Here is an 18,029-nt window from a genome sequence, read left to right as displayed (position 1 = left end):
GACTAATGTAATCTGCTTTTATTAAGAAAGCAAGCAGAAAACAATTGGGTTTGGGATTAATGGTATTTTAGATTGTTGTCATTGGTTCAAAGAAGCAGACGAAATATATTAACAGCATTGTTGAACTTGGAGCAGACGAAATATATTAACAGCATTGTTGAACTTGGAGCAGACGAAATATATTAACAGCATTGTTGAACTTGGAGCAGACGAAATATATTAACAGCATTGTTGAACTTGGAGCAGACGAAATATATTAACAGCATTGTTAAACCAGAAGCAGACGAAATATATTAACAGCATTGTTGAACTTGGAGCAGACGAAATATATTAACAATGCATATTAAAAGAATTAAAATCAACGGATGATCAAACTTCGATTTTTTTTTTTTTTTTTGTTAAAAATGACCTTTTGCTCAATAGAGAATAACCTCAACGGAGTCGAAAACAAACAAACAAAAAAAGTGTTCGAAACATTGAGTGATTCTAAATTAGCACTACCTAAACAATTTATCAATTTTTTAACCGATTAGCCTTGCAATCACAGGCCAATAACCTCTGACAGGCATAGAATCACAAACTCCGATCAAGCAGTTGTTTCCAGTGAGCAGAAAGACAGGATGTGAACTTGGTAGTAGCCAGACTAAAGGGAGGAGGGGAGACTGCGTTATTAGTGGCTGTGATTGAGCAACATACCAGACCAGCACTTTCAACAGTGGTAACAGTGAACAGCTAGGCAGGAAGCCCATGTTGGTTCGTACACCATTTGCAGCAATCAATTCTCAATGACTGCTTTCGCAAGTATCGATTCTTGGGGAAGAAGTAAGGGGGGGGAGGGAGAGTGAACGACTGTATGAAGCGGATATTATGGCTGTGTGGTAGGCACACCTTGGCACTTCCCTCCGTCTGCTTCTAACGTAGCCAGCGGGAAGAGAAGGCGCAAATATAATCGGGCCTACAAATGAATGTACGTTGCTATAGCGTAAAACAAATTGAAATAAACGTGGAAATCCACAACAAGATGGCGTCCCATTTAGAGAAGGATGGGAAGACCTAGTCTGCTGTTAGCATGAAAGGAATAAGCGGGATGTATGAAAAATGTCTGTAGTTGAAGATTACCAGGGCATGCTATATTATTTAAGCGGTTAATGTCTTCATTCATTTGCTTAAATAGCAATTAGGGGTTCTTGCTTAAGTCAAACGTATCGTTAACTAGCTTTCAGAAGTTATTTTATTGTATTATTAGAAATATAAATCTTTTAAAGCCTTTTCGTTTCCCAGAGAAGTCTAGAAAACTTTATCTCACCAGCTTTTTAAGTACTGCTTTTTTTTTGGAAATTGGTAGGTCTTTCTCTAACCATCGTCGAAGTTGACTACATTTAGACGGCGTGCTGGATAGGAGGAGACGTTACTAATTCTCTATAATATTCATTTTAGTCTTCAGTTGTTAAAAATGTGATTTCGAGGCGCAGATTAAGGTTATGATGTTGTCCGTTTAGGATTATTCCGAGATAGCTAACGCCACGGAAGAGTGTATTATATTGTTTGTTAATTACGTGTTCTCCAGCCAGTTTGATTCTTCCTGGAAGAGGAAATCCGAGTTTCCAGAATCATTTCGAATATTAATTTATGGCCCTATTAAAAATGGAGCCAGAAAAAAATAATAAAACAAGATAACATTTATGATCATCCTTTTTTGTGACACCTTTTCCCGCGAGTTTCCTTAGCATTAGCTTACGTAAAAGAGCTCTCGATGACTTCCCTACCCTTATTGTTGCAAATTACTAACTCTTTGCAAGAAGCCAAGCAGAAACTGCAGTGCTTCTATTAACTATGTATTATATACAAGTTCGTTAAGGCTCGGTGTCAAACTTTTAAGACTAATCACCATTACATGACGATATTGAAGTATACAAAAAGTTTGTAAATTTTATTTTCATTAGAGATAAAGTATTATCTTTCTCTCTTTTTTATTAAACAAAAGAAAAAAAAAGAATTCGTTCAGACACCTGTTATTTTTTCAAAGTAAAGTTGCCTTTATACAGATAATGAAGACATCACATTTCTCATAGATGTGGTTCGAAGACAATCCAATACCCTTGGAGGGTAATGCTATGAAGTTCTAACTGAGGTTCGGCTGTTGCTGTTACTCTCCTGCCATGATCAGAGCTTTAATAGCTCATTAGCACCTTATCCCTACACTGTCCTCTACAGATAACGGGGAATATGAAAAGCATTCTTGCTTCGCCCTTTTAAGCCAGTCCTTATATAAGGACATTTCTCATATGAAGATTCATATCTTTAGGCAAATCTTAAATCGATTCGTCTAGACTCTTCGGAGGTTGTAAACGTTTTGTTTTGTAAGCATTTAACACATTTGTTCTTAAGGAACGAACAAGCTTATCAAGCTTATATTTTAAACAACAGCTATTAACTTCAGTTTTCTATCCCTAATATGACTAGGTCACATTAGCAGAAAGAAACTTACCCAGCGTTATCCAATCACACAGAGAGCCACAACCCTCTTCCCTATTTTAAAAGGATTATTTCCAAAACATAACTGCAATGGCCATTACCACGTTAACAAGCTTAGCTGGCATTACATAGCCCTGTTGGAAAAGCGACCACAAAGAAACGAAAAACCCCTTGTTAATATGTATGATCTCATTACATTCATATTCCCAATAATGCATATATTAAGAGGAAACGCAAATGGTGCCTTAGAACGCGGAATATCGGCTGCGTTCCTACTCTAATGTGTGTTCTCCTTGTGACCCATGCGGTCTGATCCAATATTTGCCTTCTAATTAGGAATTCCATTAAAGTTTATTTTCGAACTCGGTCATCCTATGTACGTGCTTGGTTCTCGTTTATATTCTAAGTACATGGACCTTTCAAAGAAAAAAAAATGAGCATTCATATTTGTTATTCCACTAACAGCTGTATCAGATACACACAGATGGCAACTGTTGTAGCCGATCGATACGCCATCTCGTGTTCAGAAGGGTCTTAACAGAAAGAAGAAAAAAAATGTTAATTTCAGCAACTAGCAGAAATCGACACATTAAAACCACGTTTATTTAATTGCATTATCCAAAGTGTAATTAGATTCTAAACAATGACGACGCACTTCACATTGTTAAAGATAAAACATTGTTGAGAAATGACGCTATTGTTACAACACAATACAACAATTAATTGTGTAACCACTGTTGCAAAATACACTCGACTGTTCTATATTTATTCTTTAAAACAAGCATAACTGAAAAATGTGTCTAGTGAGGGTCATCCAAGTACACGCGTTTAGCTAATGAGGCTTATGTACTTCCCGGAGAAGAAAAATGCGTACAGTCATGTTTACCAACCAAAAGATTTACGTGTCCTTACCTTCGGATGTTTGTTGTTCCTGTTAAATTGGGCTAACAGACCAAGCGCAGAATTAGTCTTGTCGAATACCCCTTTTCCCCGTCACCCAAGGCCAACAAGAGAGAGGAAGAAAAAAAAAAGCTGACACCAATTAAGGGCTAATAAAGAAAGCTAACAGGGAATTACCGGTATCTATCATCATTGCTTCTGGGGGGGGGGGGGTAAGATGAAAGTAAACCGCTGACTTTGTTTACTTGGGCCGAACCCCTCCCCCCTTCTAAATCAACATATTAGCTAAAATTAGAAGATCCGGCTAATTTGTTGCTGCAAGAAAAAAGTATCTTTTGAAAGCCTTCACTTGTTCGGAAGGATCTGTTAGCATCCAAAGAATGCTGCCTTATGTTCGGTTTTAGGCAGATTTAAACGCAATTGACAATTAAATCGCTGAATGTTCTATGTTAAAAACAGAAATCCACAATTATGTTCTTTTTTTTTTTTTCTTTCATAAGACAACAATCGTATCAGCATACGTAACAATGATGTACGTTTCACATTATGAAACGTACATCATGATTAATTATTGTTAAAATAAGTTCAGTATAGCTTTGTTTCAAGAACAATACAAAACATACTTCAGTTAAAAATTACTATAACTTTGTTTTAACAAAACAGGACTCAGTAAACACACCATACTAAATGAAAAATCTTCAGCTTTATTTTTAATCCTTGTACAATCATTTCCTATCCCGCAAAAAAACAGTTTCTCGTCTTTTTTTTTTTTTCTTCTTTAAATGGTATTTTAAACAAAGAAGCTGATTATTTACAGCAATCAGATATTGGTAGACTGGGGTAGAAAGGTGTATAAAAAAACAAACAATGGCAGTGTGTAAACAGGCATGGAAGCTAACTGTCCTACCCCCAATTCTTCTTGGTTACTTGAGTGAAAGAGGGAGAGGGTTGTAGGGGGGGGAGGAGTGATAATTCTACCAGCCAATGGCGATAAACGTCCAATCAAATTACAAGACATGCACAAAAGGGGTGGGGGGGGAGGTTTAATGGGAAAACATTTCACATGAGTATGTGAATCTAGGAAATGCTGATTAGCGTGTCGGTGGTGTTATCACCTACTGATACTGATCTACGTTTGTAGAAGATTGAGCTAATCTCGTGTCTAAAAACCGGTCCAAATTGAGAATGGGGGAGGGAGTAAAGAAGGGAGGATAGTAGGAGGAATGAGTGATTAAGTAATCCTGAACTGGAGGTCACTAACTTAAGTCGAACGCAGTTTGCTTTTCAACAAAGACGTCATGAGATGATACAAAACGGGGGGAAAAAAAAAAAACTGTGACGAACTAAACTGGAATATTTTACACAACACATACATATAAAAGGCAGTGACAAAATAACGTCTCCATCCATGAAAAAAAAAAAAAAAAAATCTGTGCAATATATATAATATACAGACACAGTTCTTGTTTAACTTATGTCCATAAAACAAATGATGGGATGGGAAAAGCTACTAAAAAAAAGAAATAAATAAACCACCAGGGTTTTTTTTTCAGAGCGTCGTCAATATGCATCCACCCATTTAAAAAAATAATAAAATAAAAAACTAGCTACATAGGAAGAGGTGTGACTTTCGATTTCTTAGGCCTATTTAGGTAACTTGTCACCAGACGGCGCACACTTGTGTACAGTCCATTGAATATCGAGCATGCCGAATCCAGCGGCTACGTTTTTTTTTTTTTTTTTTTTTTTGGCTGTACTAATGATGCATTGTTAGGGGTGGATGGGGTGCAAGAGTGTCCAACGGTTGGAGCGTGCGCTAATAGTTTAAGCTGTAAGCACTGGAACCTATGAGTTGCACCGTGTGGAAGGCGCATGCAGGAGAAAGAACATTGATATGTTTTTATGACAGTTGTGTGGGTGGGTTTGGGTGTGGACTAGACACTGTCATGGCTGCCAATACGCTATCGGGATTTCCATTGTCACAAGCAGGACGACAAGGACTGGATTCACACACAAGAAACGGAACTCCGTATATATATTTTTCAACTAATTCCTTTGAAACAAGAGGCAGAATGTTTTTTCAGCCATCCACATTCAAAAAGCATACAAATTCTCACTGGCAGCCTTTTCCCAGTTAAAAAACGAAAATAAGGATTCTAACAAGTGCATTTAAATCGTAATTACCATCCACGTGGCGCCATCTAGCGTCTAGGGACTAAACCAAACCTGACAGACCACAGTGAATAAATCAACAGGACCTTGTTGTTCCTGTGTGTGACAGAATGACAGCATCTCGACCACTCCGCCAGCTGGCAAATGTTTAATGGGCCTCCAAAACACGGAAGGACACTTCATCTCAATTGGATGACAACAGATTTTGGCCGAGACCTTGAAACAATGTTCGTTTTTCGCCGCACCCACTGAAAAAAAAGAAAAAAAAAAGAAAAAAGTCCACGCTTTTAAGTGTTTTCTTTCTCCTCCGTCTCGTTTTCCGGTTCGCTGTCCGTAGGAGGGTCGAGAGCCGTTTGCACCGTCAACTGCACGTTCCGGTTGATGGAGACAGCAGGGAAAAACACTCCGTGGAGTTCAACGAAGGCCACAGGACCCTGGCGTTCATCGTTCACGTAGAAACTCAGTTGGTGACGTTCCAAGTCCAGCAGAACGCCAATGACTGAACCGGATTCGATTCCACCTTCGGTGCGGTTCTCGTGATGGTCCGCATGGAGAAACCAAGACCGTTGATGGTCGATGTACATGCTCCACCCTTTGTCATCTTTACCTGGAAATAAAGAGAAAAAAAAAAAACGCCTTAATAATCCACCTCGCATTTGTATATCATTTAGTCTAAGACAGTGTTTCTCGACGTTTTTTTTTTTATGGATCATGCCCCCACTTCAACATCTCAAAGATTTTGATGCCCCCCCCCTCTAGCATAATAGTCAGCCAAGTTCTGAAAAAGTATAATATAAATATTATTATTATTATTCGTGACACCTTCAAGGAGTCCGAAGACTCATCGCGGGAGTACACCTACTGTACAACTCTTCGTCTCCACTACTACCAATCACCTACATCAACACCATCTACGGCGTTGATGTAGGTGATCACCACAGCTAGCATTTTTTGCCTTTAAATTGCGTGTGTTCTGAAGGGCCGATTTGTCTGTAAGCAGAATGAAAAACCCTGCTACATGTACATATAAATATGTACATGCACATTTTCTAATTGCCCCACATTAAGAAACACTGGTCTAAGGTTATGTTCTCTAAAAAAAAAAGGTGTATTTAGAAATTTTCAGTTTACTAAGATTTCCAGAATGAATTTGGATGGAGATCATATTCTAAAACTTTGGTCATGACTTGCTAAAAGAAAACTTACCAGTTTGCTACTATGAGCAACCTATCTCTTAATCTCGAAAACAAGACTAATTACCATATATGACGATAGCAAAAACAGATAAACAAAAAATCACATGAAGGACAAAATGTTCGCTAAGATTTTTAAGAATTAAATAAAAAACCGTTAGACATGCACAGAAAACGAAGAAAAAGTGAAAAAACAGGAAATGATTTTTAAGTTATTCAAAAAACTTCTCAAATCAATGATAAAACTCTATGATTAGTGTCAACCATGGGCGTCCGCAGAGGGGGGGGGGGAACGGGGCACTTGTCCTCCCTGGGATCCACTTGTGAAAAAAAAAAATAATAAAAATTTATTGATGTAATTATTTGTCTCCAAGCTTTGTCCGCTCCCCACCCCCCGGAAAATTTTCTGCGGACGCCCATGGTGTCAACATAGACCGAGCGTAGCGCCACCTTTTCCTGAGACATGAAAAGCGAATATTCAAGAAATGTTTCAAACTAGTGTTCGCCAAAACAGGAGAGCAAAGACCAAATAAAGGAGTTTAAAATTATAAACCAGTTACGTCAACAAGTTGAAAACCTTCAGTCCCAAAAAGTATAAAAATTCAAAACTTCATTATTAAAGAAGTTTACTTCAAAATAATTTCAAATTTGAGCAAAACACCAAAAAAAAGAACAAATTCAGAAAGACATGTTATCCTTGCATTGGAGAGAACACAGTTATTAAGATACCTGTAAGGAATATACAAGTATTCCAATTTTTTTTTTAATGATGAGAGCTTTGTTTTCTTTCCCATCCTCGTCCTGTTCATAGTTGTAGGTATAAGACTGATTTTGAATTTCCAGAAGCGAGAGTCCAGAGGTAGAAAAGAACAAGCGTTTGGAATTGGACCACCTCTGATATCGAAATCCATTACATGGAAATCTTCCAGAAACACAATGGCCAAAAATTAAAGTATAGCCATAGCCGTGGTCGAAAGAGTTCGACTAATAAGTGTTTATGAGTTATTAGAAAAGCAGCAAAAAAAGCTTCTGATACTCATAGAAAAATATATGTTAAAATATCTAATATAAGTTGAATATATGATGTATATTCCCATTCAACTATACATTCATAAGTGATTATATAAAGCTGAACCAATTATGACACTATATAAGACGTATTCAATATACGGACGAGAATTGTTATCACGTGACGAATGGGCTTGCATTTAGGTTGTCCTGACTGCAGAACCCAACCGTGATGGAAGGCAGGTTCTAGATTGGCACTCAATGACTGATGATCAAAGTTCTGCCGCATTCTATAACCGAGGGACTTGGAAGGGGGGTGGGGTGGAGGGGGGGGGATAAAAGCATTGTTGACGACCAACAAAAATGTCGTTTATTTCTGTTAGGCCATGGAACGATGAACAAACAAAACACCTTTTATAGAGTTGCATAGAGGCTGTGGAAAAGGTGAAAGAGTGCCGGCACTGAAGACATGAGGGATCTTAATAGGTGTGGTTATCCATCTTACAAATTGAAATCGCATGCCTCATATGCACAGGAGGGTAAATAATCGATTTCTGTCAGCCTAAAAGTTCCCATCCATCATAATATTTCTCGTGGCTAACGTTAGCATTTTTCCTCAAGCAGCCAACGTTAAGACTTTAAAAAAGGCACCGTTCAGCTACAGGAAATAAAGGATTAAAAGATTTGCACCTAAAGTTATGCATACGATAAGATCGTCATAATAATAATCGCATTATATATAAAACTCGCTTACCTAACATCTGATCCTTGACCACGTCGAATCTCGCAATGCCAAAAGCAGGGTCGGCATTGTTGTCGTACCTGTCGATGGTAATCTCCCAATAGTGGACTCCACGGGAGAACCCGATGTTGGCCAGCACCATTCTGTGTTCGTAGCTATCACAGGTTACTGTTTGATTCTCGTTGGAGAGTATAATGTCCGGATGGGCAGTAACCGGATCCAAGGTGAACCAAGCCACTGCAATAAAAAAAAAAAAAAATTAAAAAAAAATGAAGCCCGATTAACAGAAATGTCTGCAAATGCAACTGAAAGAAATTAAAATATGTAATGAGTGATTTCAATCAGCAAAATAGTAACTGGAAAAAAATCTGGACAGGGAGAAAATATTGAGATCCAATACAGTAATAATAGTCCTTATAAGGACTGGCTTAAAGGGGCGAAGCAAAAATGCTTTTTACCTTCCCCGTTATCTGTAGAGGATTAACAGAAATGTCTGCAAATGCAACTGAAAGAAATTAAAATATGTAATGAGTGATTTCAATCAGCAAAATAGTAACTGGAAAAAAATCTGGACAGGGAGAAAATATTGAGATCCAATACAGTAATAATAGTCCTTATAAGGACTGGCTTAAAGGGGCGAAGCAAAAATGCTTTTTACCTTCCCCGTTATCTGTAGAGGACAGTGTAGGATAAGGTGTTATTGAGCTATTAAAGCTCTGATCATGGCAAGGGGATAACAGCCCAAGCTTCAGTTAGAACTTCTTTGGCTATACCATTGTCATCCATTATCCTCCAAAGGTATTAATCCTCTCCTCAGTAATCGACTAACCTAAACTATTATCTGAGTTGATGATTAATCTTTTTAGGTGTGTGAAATAAGTTTGGATTTCATGAAGAAATGTTTTCAAGAGAGGCAACTAGCTTATTAACTATCAAATATAATATAATAATTTTAATAATTATATAGAGTTTATAACGACCATGAAGTTTTTAAAGTCAAAATTTCATTAGATTGTATTTCCTTATTTCAATCTCTTTTTCTCCATGCATTTTCAGTTGCAGAGGGAAATACCATTATTTTTAATACCAGGAAACTAATCAAGATACTACATGACATGTGGCTATCAAGCAACGAAGATGACATTTTCATTCTAACTGATGTTATTCCTATTTTTCAGACTGAAAACAGTCTGGAAAAAAAAAAAAAAAAAAAAGACATGTCAGAACATGTCTCGACAAGTAGCACACGAGTCTTCGCTCGTATCAGCTGCTGAATAAAATCAGTCTCATTACTTTATAGCCACATTCCATAGTTTCGAATCAGAGAGGGAAATATTCATTTTACCTTCGGCGGTCTGCAGCGAGATGGGCTCGCTGTACGGTCCTTCCCCAGTACTGTTGAATGCTTTCACCCGCACGTTATACACGCTGTTAAAATGTAGTCCATCCACGGTACAAATGGTTTCTTTGCCGCAATACACCTCCTGAAAAAACAAGTTATCATCAGAGTTTGCGATAATTCATGTTAAGCCTAACAAAGGTAATTACTAGTTTACGGGGAAAAAAAAAAAAAATCAAGGAATGCCCGAATTACTAAATCTCAAAAACTGATCCCACCCTTACAAGTAATTCAATCTGTCGAAATACATTTACATAGAGCCACCTGGGTTTGATATTGATGCGACAACCTTCCCCTCATTCTCAGAGTCTATTTTAGACAATCTATCAGTCCCTCGTAGAATGACTGCATACTTTTTTTTTTCCCCTTGAAAATCTCGAGAGAGAGAAGAACCATCAAGCGACCAGGATCAAAAATCGATCTATCCTTGCTTCAGGCAGTGCGTGGAGAAAATTTCTACTCTCATTTCCTCCCCCCCCTCTTTACTCTGGAGTACCCTGAAGTTCACTGGTTGTTTCTGAATAAATTTCTGCCCCCCCCCATTACCTTGCAGCACCTTCAGGTATTTCTGTTCATGGCGGGGCATATATTACAGTGCATGCAATGGGAGTGCACACAATCGAATCTAAGTGGCTTGCCTCGGCGGTTTTAAAAGATGCACATCACGTGCTTCGAAATGAAGGGGGAAAGTGTGTGTGTATGGGGGGAATGGACGCTATCAATGAACGCAACAAACTCTACGATTCTAATGAGGAAGTGCTTGCTTATTTGGAAACCTTTTGAGATTTGCCTATTGGGGGGGTTGGCTGGCTAGGGAGCGGCACCAAATCCCAAAGAGTGGGAGGGGGACCGAGAGAAAGGAGGAGAGATTATACTGAAAATATGAGACGTGGACAGAATGCTCAATAAGGTAGTTCCCCTAATTGTTTTTCTTCGTGTTAACCCAACAGGAAATGTTGACACAAATCTTGGCACGCAAATGTCCGCGTGAAAGTTCAACTTTCTCCGATCATAATTGCATGCATCGAATGACATCGAATATTCATCTGTTGCAGACGAAAGACTAAACGAAACGGAGAATTGATTCAAAATCCAGTAGACTAGCGCGTGAACATATGCAGAAACCTATTTTATTTAAAACAAACACGATTGGCCTCGTACCAGCTGACTTGCGGCGATCCCAAAGTCACTGACGAATGTGGTTACGGGTGAAATACGTCGGAAAAAGAAAACGACCCAACAAATTCCATTCCACTACACGCGAGCAATTACTCTAGACATATATTATTTACATTCTGTAGATAAATGGGATAGGAAGATGGCTGGCGGTAGGCCGACTGCAAAGGAAAACATAGAAACTGGCAAAGCCCAAGTACTATGGCTAGTTTAGCGATATCCAAAAACTGACATTTTTCTTAGGAAAAAAAAAAAAATACAGGAAAAAAAAAACGCGGTAACATAATGTGATTTGTCTTCGTCACGGACAGTGCCTGGCAGCAATATCACAAGCGCCTGTCGTAGACAGAAGAGCATACACGCTACGTGACCTCTCGGCAAATATCGTAAGAAACTGGAAGGTGGCGAGGAAAAATTTTTCCGCGCAGAAGAAAACCAGTTATGTGACGTCATAATTTCTCTAGCGTCTGGATGACATCGTAGCAACCACTCTAAGAAAGTGATATTTCCTTCTAGACGCTTCTTCGGGTTAGGAACGAGAACGCGGGCAGGCAACGCACGGGACGAAGGAAGGCAGCCCAGCGAATCGAAGATTGGGGGGAAAAAACCATTGGAGCACTCAAAATCACTTAAGAGAATGGATGTTGGATATAATGTGGCTTTTTAAGACCAAAACGTAGTACAACGCAGGAGATGATGAGATAAAAGAAATCAAAAGATGGAGGAAAAACTTCAATAGAAATACAGACAGCATTAAATAACACAAGATGTTCAAATGAATTTATTTTTTTTTTAATTTCCTTATAAAAAGATTCTACATTCCTGATCCAATTTATCGTATTATTACCAATTAGCAATAACTGGTTACGAATTACTACACATCTACTATCAATTCGTAATCTTTCTTGAGTAGAAAGTCAAAATACATAAATAATACGCAGGCATGCTATATATCGAATCTTACGACTATAAATCATTTGCAATATTTGAATAACAATCGCTAATAATACGAGTTTCAGAAACACACCTTTTTTGTTTATTAGTGTGATTAGTACTTTAATGCTAAGGTTACAATCATCCTAAGACAATTTTCTTTTAAATCATGCTGATTAAAATTTGTCTTTTTTTTTAACACTAAGAGACCACTAATTTTTCTTAAATATGGTATTTTTCTAATATTTTCTCCAATATATTTTATTATACATTTCTCAAATTTCTCAAAATATAACGTTTATTTATGATGCAAATTCTACCTACAAATGGTTGGAAACCTATAATATAATAGCACTATGGTTGGGTAAGGGTTAATTATAGAATCCGGATAATCTATACTTTACAAAGTTCGTGTACAATTTCAACGTCATAAAATGACCTGTTTATAGACTGATATGTCGAGCTAACGTAGAGAATTTAACACTAAGCTATTGCTATTCCAATCCCAATATTTCGTCCTGTCTCTCTCTCACACACTAAACCCTGTCCTTATCTCTGTTTCTGTTTCTTGTCAATATTTGTTACTAGCGGGTGGATATACATTAAATAACTGATTACCTAAGGGCTCAAATAGCAGGAAAATAACCTGTAGGGGGGGAATTACCAGAACGCACTAACGGCCTACCTTTAATGTGATTTAAACTTGGTGGCAGCGCACAAACAGACGACGAATCTTTATTATATGCATAATTACATTTTTCACACATGCTACAATGCAGGACTTAACAGTAATAGCCAGATTAAAGAACTGTGACTCATACGTACAAGGGGGAAATAGGAGATTTGGCCCGAACGACAAAAAGAATAGGGATGCACGCCATGAGTCACCTGATGGATGGTCCCTTTATCACACCTTGTAGTCCATTCACCATGGGACTGGAGCATCGCACGAGACTCGCCTCTGAGGATCTAAGTTCAAACTGGGCTCAGATCATTAAGCGTAGTCGGTGACTAAGAGCTTGGGATGCTTCCCCCCCTCCACCCCATCGCATCACTACCGTATTGTTCGGCACCTGAGCCATCCCCCGACGAAAGGGGTAATACAGTAAGTGTAGAAGAATGTTTTTATAAGGGAGGGAATGTATTAATGGATCATCCCTGTGGTTATCAACTCCCCCCGCACGTTTTCTTCCCCCTCCAGTGTACCGGGGACAGGACAACCGTGTAATTGGAACAGCTGCTGCACGCCCACCCCTCCGATTCTGGGTTGGCAACCCATTTCTAATGCCGGGCAGAGAGGAGTCAAATGTCAGCCTGTCAGAAGAAGAAGGATTTGTCGAATTAAAGTCACGAATCTGGAGCCAATACGGGGGGATTTATTAGATACCTGCGTGACCTCCGAGATGATGTGTCGCCCGTTTGCAAAAAAAAAAAAAAAATTATAACTTGACTCTTCACGGTCGTAAACTCCAGTAACCATTTACGACTTGTCTTTTGAAAAGTGATCCCTCCATCATGAATCTCTCACAATTCACATTAAAAAAAAAAAAGTTTAACTAACGGTGATAGATACCACCCTATCTTCAATGTTTACTAGAAAGCAGAACCTTGAGCATCGACTGCTGCCGAAATTTTTTTTTTTCTTCTTATACCATTAAGACAGTGACAGTTCTGTAATATATCAGAGGAAAACACTGGTGACATGGAAGTATCTATTTATTATTATTATTACTTTTTAAATCCCGCCTGGAAAGACTGTTCAGTACTCAGTTATTGGATGATGTCATCAGAATACTTAGAATTACTGCAGTGGATTACGATGGATAGCCTGGACCTCTTCCAGTTCAGAGATGAAACAGAAATTTTTCTGTTTCGAACCAGTTTGCAGATTATTCAAATATCCAATTTTTTTTTTATTTTTTTTTTAATTTAACTCATCCAATTTCAATTCACAGAAACATTCCTTTGGATATGAGTTCGCTGGTTTCTTTTTTTAAATATTTAATAATAATCAAAGGACAGTCACCGCCTTACCATGCCTATTATTACCTGCTCAGCAGAGATTTATTTCTTAAAAATCCAATAAACCAACTTCGCTTAAGTCTCTTAAAAAGCATTCGTCTGTCCAACATACAAAATTATTTTTGAAATTCATTTGCGGGCGTTAGGTCCAATCATAAAGGGGGTTTAACTAAACTAATAATTAACTTTAATTTAAAAGTGGGGTATATATTCATTTAAGTTATGAAAAAAAAAAAAAAACTAAAATTGTTCGTTCGTTCATTCAATTGACATTCATTTTACATCTTGGTCGAGATCAAGGGTCAGCAAAGTGGTCGCTGTGGCTATCCAAAGGGGTCGATAAATGTCTAGGGGTCAAAAGGGGATTAAATTTTTAATGTTCTTTATAAATTTCTTTCAGTATTTTCTTTAAATATTTCTTATCGAGAAGCAGTTTAAATTGAGAAATTTATTATCGATAACATTTATTTAACATGATGGGGTCGATGAGGGATCAAGGATTCCATGAAGAGGGGGGGGGGGTCAATGGTATAAAACGTTTGTCGACCCTCTGGTCTAGATGCTGAACCTATCTACAGATCTGAAACTTACCTTACAAGACGTTTGTATCTTAAGATGCACTTGATTATTCAGTCATGGATAATATAAATAAATATATATATCATATCATTTTAATTCATAATAGATAATATAAAAAGAAAACCCACAAATTAATCCATATCTTAAAAAACGTTCAAATAACTGAATATCTGTATGAACGTCCTTATAAGGACTGGCTTAAAGGGGCGAAGCAGGAATACTTTTCATCTTCCCCGTTATCTGTAGAGGACAGTGTAAGGATAAGGCGTTATTGAGCTATTAAAGCTCTGATCATGGCGGGAGAGTAACAACAATAGCCAAGCCTCAGTTAGAACTTCATTAGCTACAGCATTGCCATCCATTACCCTCCAAGGGCATTGGATTGAGTGAATCAATCACAGTCCAATTCCCTTCAAGAACGTTCATTATTAAGGTTCTGATCATATCTACATAACTTATACCAAAAACGGATTGGTGTCTTTATATTGTTTTCATAATGTATAAAACAATTTTAAATTGAATATTTTTCATTTCAGTGACAATAACAGAATTCCCATAGCGCAATAATTATATACGTCGCAATTAGAGAAAGCCACACCGAATATCTTCCAAACCACACTCGCAAAATTTCCAGCGAAACAGAGGTACAAATATTAAGTCGTTAGAAAATGCCAGCGTCAAATTTTTAGTCCTGACCATGTAATACTAGAATTCCGACATTAAAGGCATTATTTAGTGCGAACAAATTCTTTCATCAGTTAGCAAAAGTCAACGAACAGGATTTTAACGCGAGTATCTCGCAAGGCAAAATTCAGTGTCACACGGCCGTTGTGTATGCGACGGGGTCTTTCCCAAACAGCGCTGTTCTACAACTGAAAGGGATTTTCCTGTTTTGCTTTTTTAATCCATGGCGAATTTATGAAAGGGAACAATTATTGGAAGAGGACGGGTGTTCGCACGAGCGGAGGGGGAGGGGTTTAGACAGTTACAACTGCAGAACGCTAACTCTGATTAGGCTCTGCACTGCGATCGACGGTGGAGAAAAGGGAAGGTGTATCTTCTTCCTCTTTTCGGTACTCCCCCCCCCCCCACTTCCAGAATACTCCCGCCGCTTGGTGCACACGACCTCGACCAAGTACGCGTGTCTAATTGCTAATTATCACGAGTCACGAGCGAGTTAATTAACCTCTCCGCTGCACCGTGAAAAGTTCAAAAAGAGAAGAGTTGATCCTGACTACCGCCGGACCACAAGCGTCGGGGCCGCACGCTGTCAACCACGTGACAACAAACGCCTCGCGCACGACGTCTATTAACTAGCTACGAAATTATTTAACCTGAAAAGGTTAGCATGTCGTAAGCTGCCGGTTAGAAATGCCTTCCGAAGTGAGAGAACTCGCCACGTGTGAATGTCGCGAGTTCCATCTGTAAAACTCAAGATCGGGGAGAGGGGGGGGGGGGAAGAACTACGCATCGATAGTAATTAGCGAATGATTTACTCCATCGCGCTAAATTAATGCAACATTAATATACGAGCTTATTATGAATTATCCAACTCACTAACTTATTACGGACTAATCTTCTTAACGTTTGCATCTTCTTTGCACACTTTTCGTGCGAGACTGCAATGGAATTGGGGGGGGGGGGGGATTTACTCGTCAACTCATGCTACGCTAACCATTTCTGCTTTTAAATAATCCGCTTGCAGCAGAGAGTAACGGAACCATTCATAAGTTAAGTCAAATACTGAAATTCCTACCAAGGCACTTCCCAATTTGCGCAATTAAATGTTATTATCGAGAAAGATTTTACTAAAATGTTTCAAAAATATCACCCTATTAAACTGAAACCTTTAAGTTCATCGTTGTAAATTATTTAAAAACGGATCCAATCTGCATTATGTAAGTGAAACGTTAAATTATCTCCATCCTGGGGGGGGGGGAGTAATGGATGGCAATGCTGTAGCCAATGAAGTTCTAACTGAGGCTCGGCCATTGCTGTTACCCTCCTGCCATGATCAGAGCTTTAATTAATAGCTCAATAACACCTTATCCCTACACTGTCCTCTACAGATAACGGGGAAGATGAAAAGCATTCTTGCTTCGCCCCTTTAAGCAAGTCCTTATAAGGATTTTATTGTTATAAAATAAAATGTCAACGTCACAGAAACTTTTTCACAAATTTCTTTTGTGTGTCATGTTCATCAACTAACCTAAAAATCGGCTTGAAAAAAAAACTTTCATGTTTGGTTTCAAGCAGATTTTTTCAAGATAATTTCGAGAACAAATGTTTCCAATGCAAATATATCATGGATTTCCAGCCTACGATTCTTATTATGCAAATAATAAAATACGACAATAGTCCAACCAATGGGTGTAACATAAGACTTCCACCTCCCGTATAGTTTGGAACCCAAGAGGTGGAGGGGAACTCACTTCAGACAGCTATATAAGGCAATATGTGGTTTTTAAGTTTTATTAGACATGCTCTAAACGTTTGCAATTACTGCGCATGTTGTCAACTTTTGCAAAAATAATAGAAGACACGCTGTAATTTTGTTAATGTATCGTCCGCATTTTTAAGCGGGCAGGTAAGCAAAAGCGTATGTTGCATAGAAGCGTCATTCACGATGATTTATTTTTTTTCAACGGACTACTATAAACTTTTTGCAGTAATATAATAATAATAATAATAATAATTTAGAAAAACATTTACAAGGCTTGCCGATGTTGAGTAATAATTCTTGAAAGCCATATGGATTCAGTTTGCAAGTCAAGGCAATGTGAGCTGGGAAACTGAGGGGGGGGGGGAATTGAGACATTTTCCCCTCCCGTTATTGTAAGTACTGCTGTTAAGGGGTTTCTAAAATAATCATTCGGTCAATCTCCATTTTGATGCTAATCCAAATTTAATTATGTGCATTGGAACTGTCGGAAAATTACACTGACCTTGGAATTTTTCTCCGATTTTTTTTTATGATCAGCAAGCGGATCATTCGGAGCCATGCCTTAGGACTAGTCTCCCCCCCCCCCCCCACTTTTCCTGTTCCGTCGAGTGCATATAACGGAAAGGAAACTACATTTGGTGGTAAATGCAGCTTGACCGCTGTTAGCATAGCAAAAGCCGAAATGACGTTCGGCTAAATGACCCGGAAACATTTAAATGAGGGGCGTGGTACGAGTCTTGGGGAAAGTTATGTATGAGAAAAATCCCTTTCCGAATGGCACAAACGATGACTCACTTCATCAACCGTGCAAGGGAACCATGTATCAATCCTGTCGGCCACTATCACTCCACTTAGATTAAGGGGTGATTTGCGCTCTTCATAAATTGCACAAAAAAAGTGCCCCCACATTTAACCTAATAAAAACTTAAAGCTTTCCAACTACTGAAAGGAATATTTTAACGATTCGATGGCAGTAATTTATCTCGT

At 38.3% G+C, this 18,029-nt stretch overlaps 1 protein-coding gene across 1 annotated transcript in view; it reads right to left on the bottom strand.

The window, feature by feature from the left end:
- Positions 1–4,059: 4,059 nt before the first annotated feature.
- Trim9 (E3 ubiquitin-protein ligase Trim9) overlaps positions 4,060–18,029 on the bottom strand; it is a 112,907-nt gene continuing 98,937 nt past the window's right edge. Inside the window, exons 6-8 of the mRNA XM_090398874.1 lie at positions 9,836–9,974; positions 8,503–8,727; positions 4,060–6,154 (exon numbers count right to left, since the gene is read on the bottom strand). Of these exons, the coding sequence (XP_090255000.1) occupies positions 5,835–6,154; positions 8,503–8,727; positions 9,836–9,974 (684 nt within the window). The 3' untranslated portion in view covers positions 4,060–5,834. The remainder of the gene's footprint in view (positions 6,155–8,502; positions 8,728–9,835; positions 9,975–18,029) is intronic.

Source organism: Typopeltis vanoorti, chromosome 10, assembly GCF_054136105.1.
Source record: "Typopeltis vanoorti isolate ZY-2024b chromosome 10, IOZ_Tvanoo_1.0, whole genome shotgun sequence".
NCBI lineage: Eukaryota > Metazoa > Arthropoda > Arachnida > Uropygi > Thelyphonidae > Typopeltis > Typopeltis vanoorti.
The sequence above is the reverse complement of the archived record's forward strand: the minus strand, read 5'-3'. Positions and strand labels throughout refer to the sequence as shown.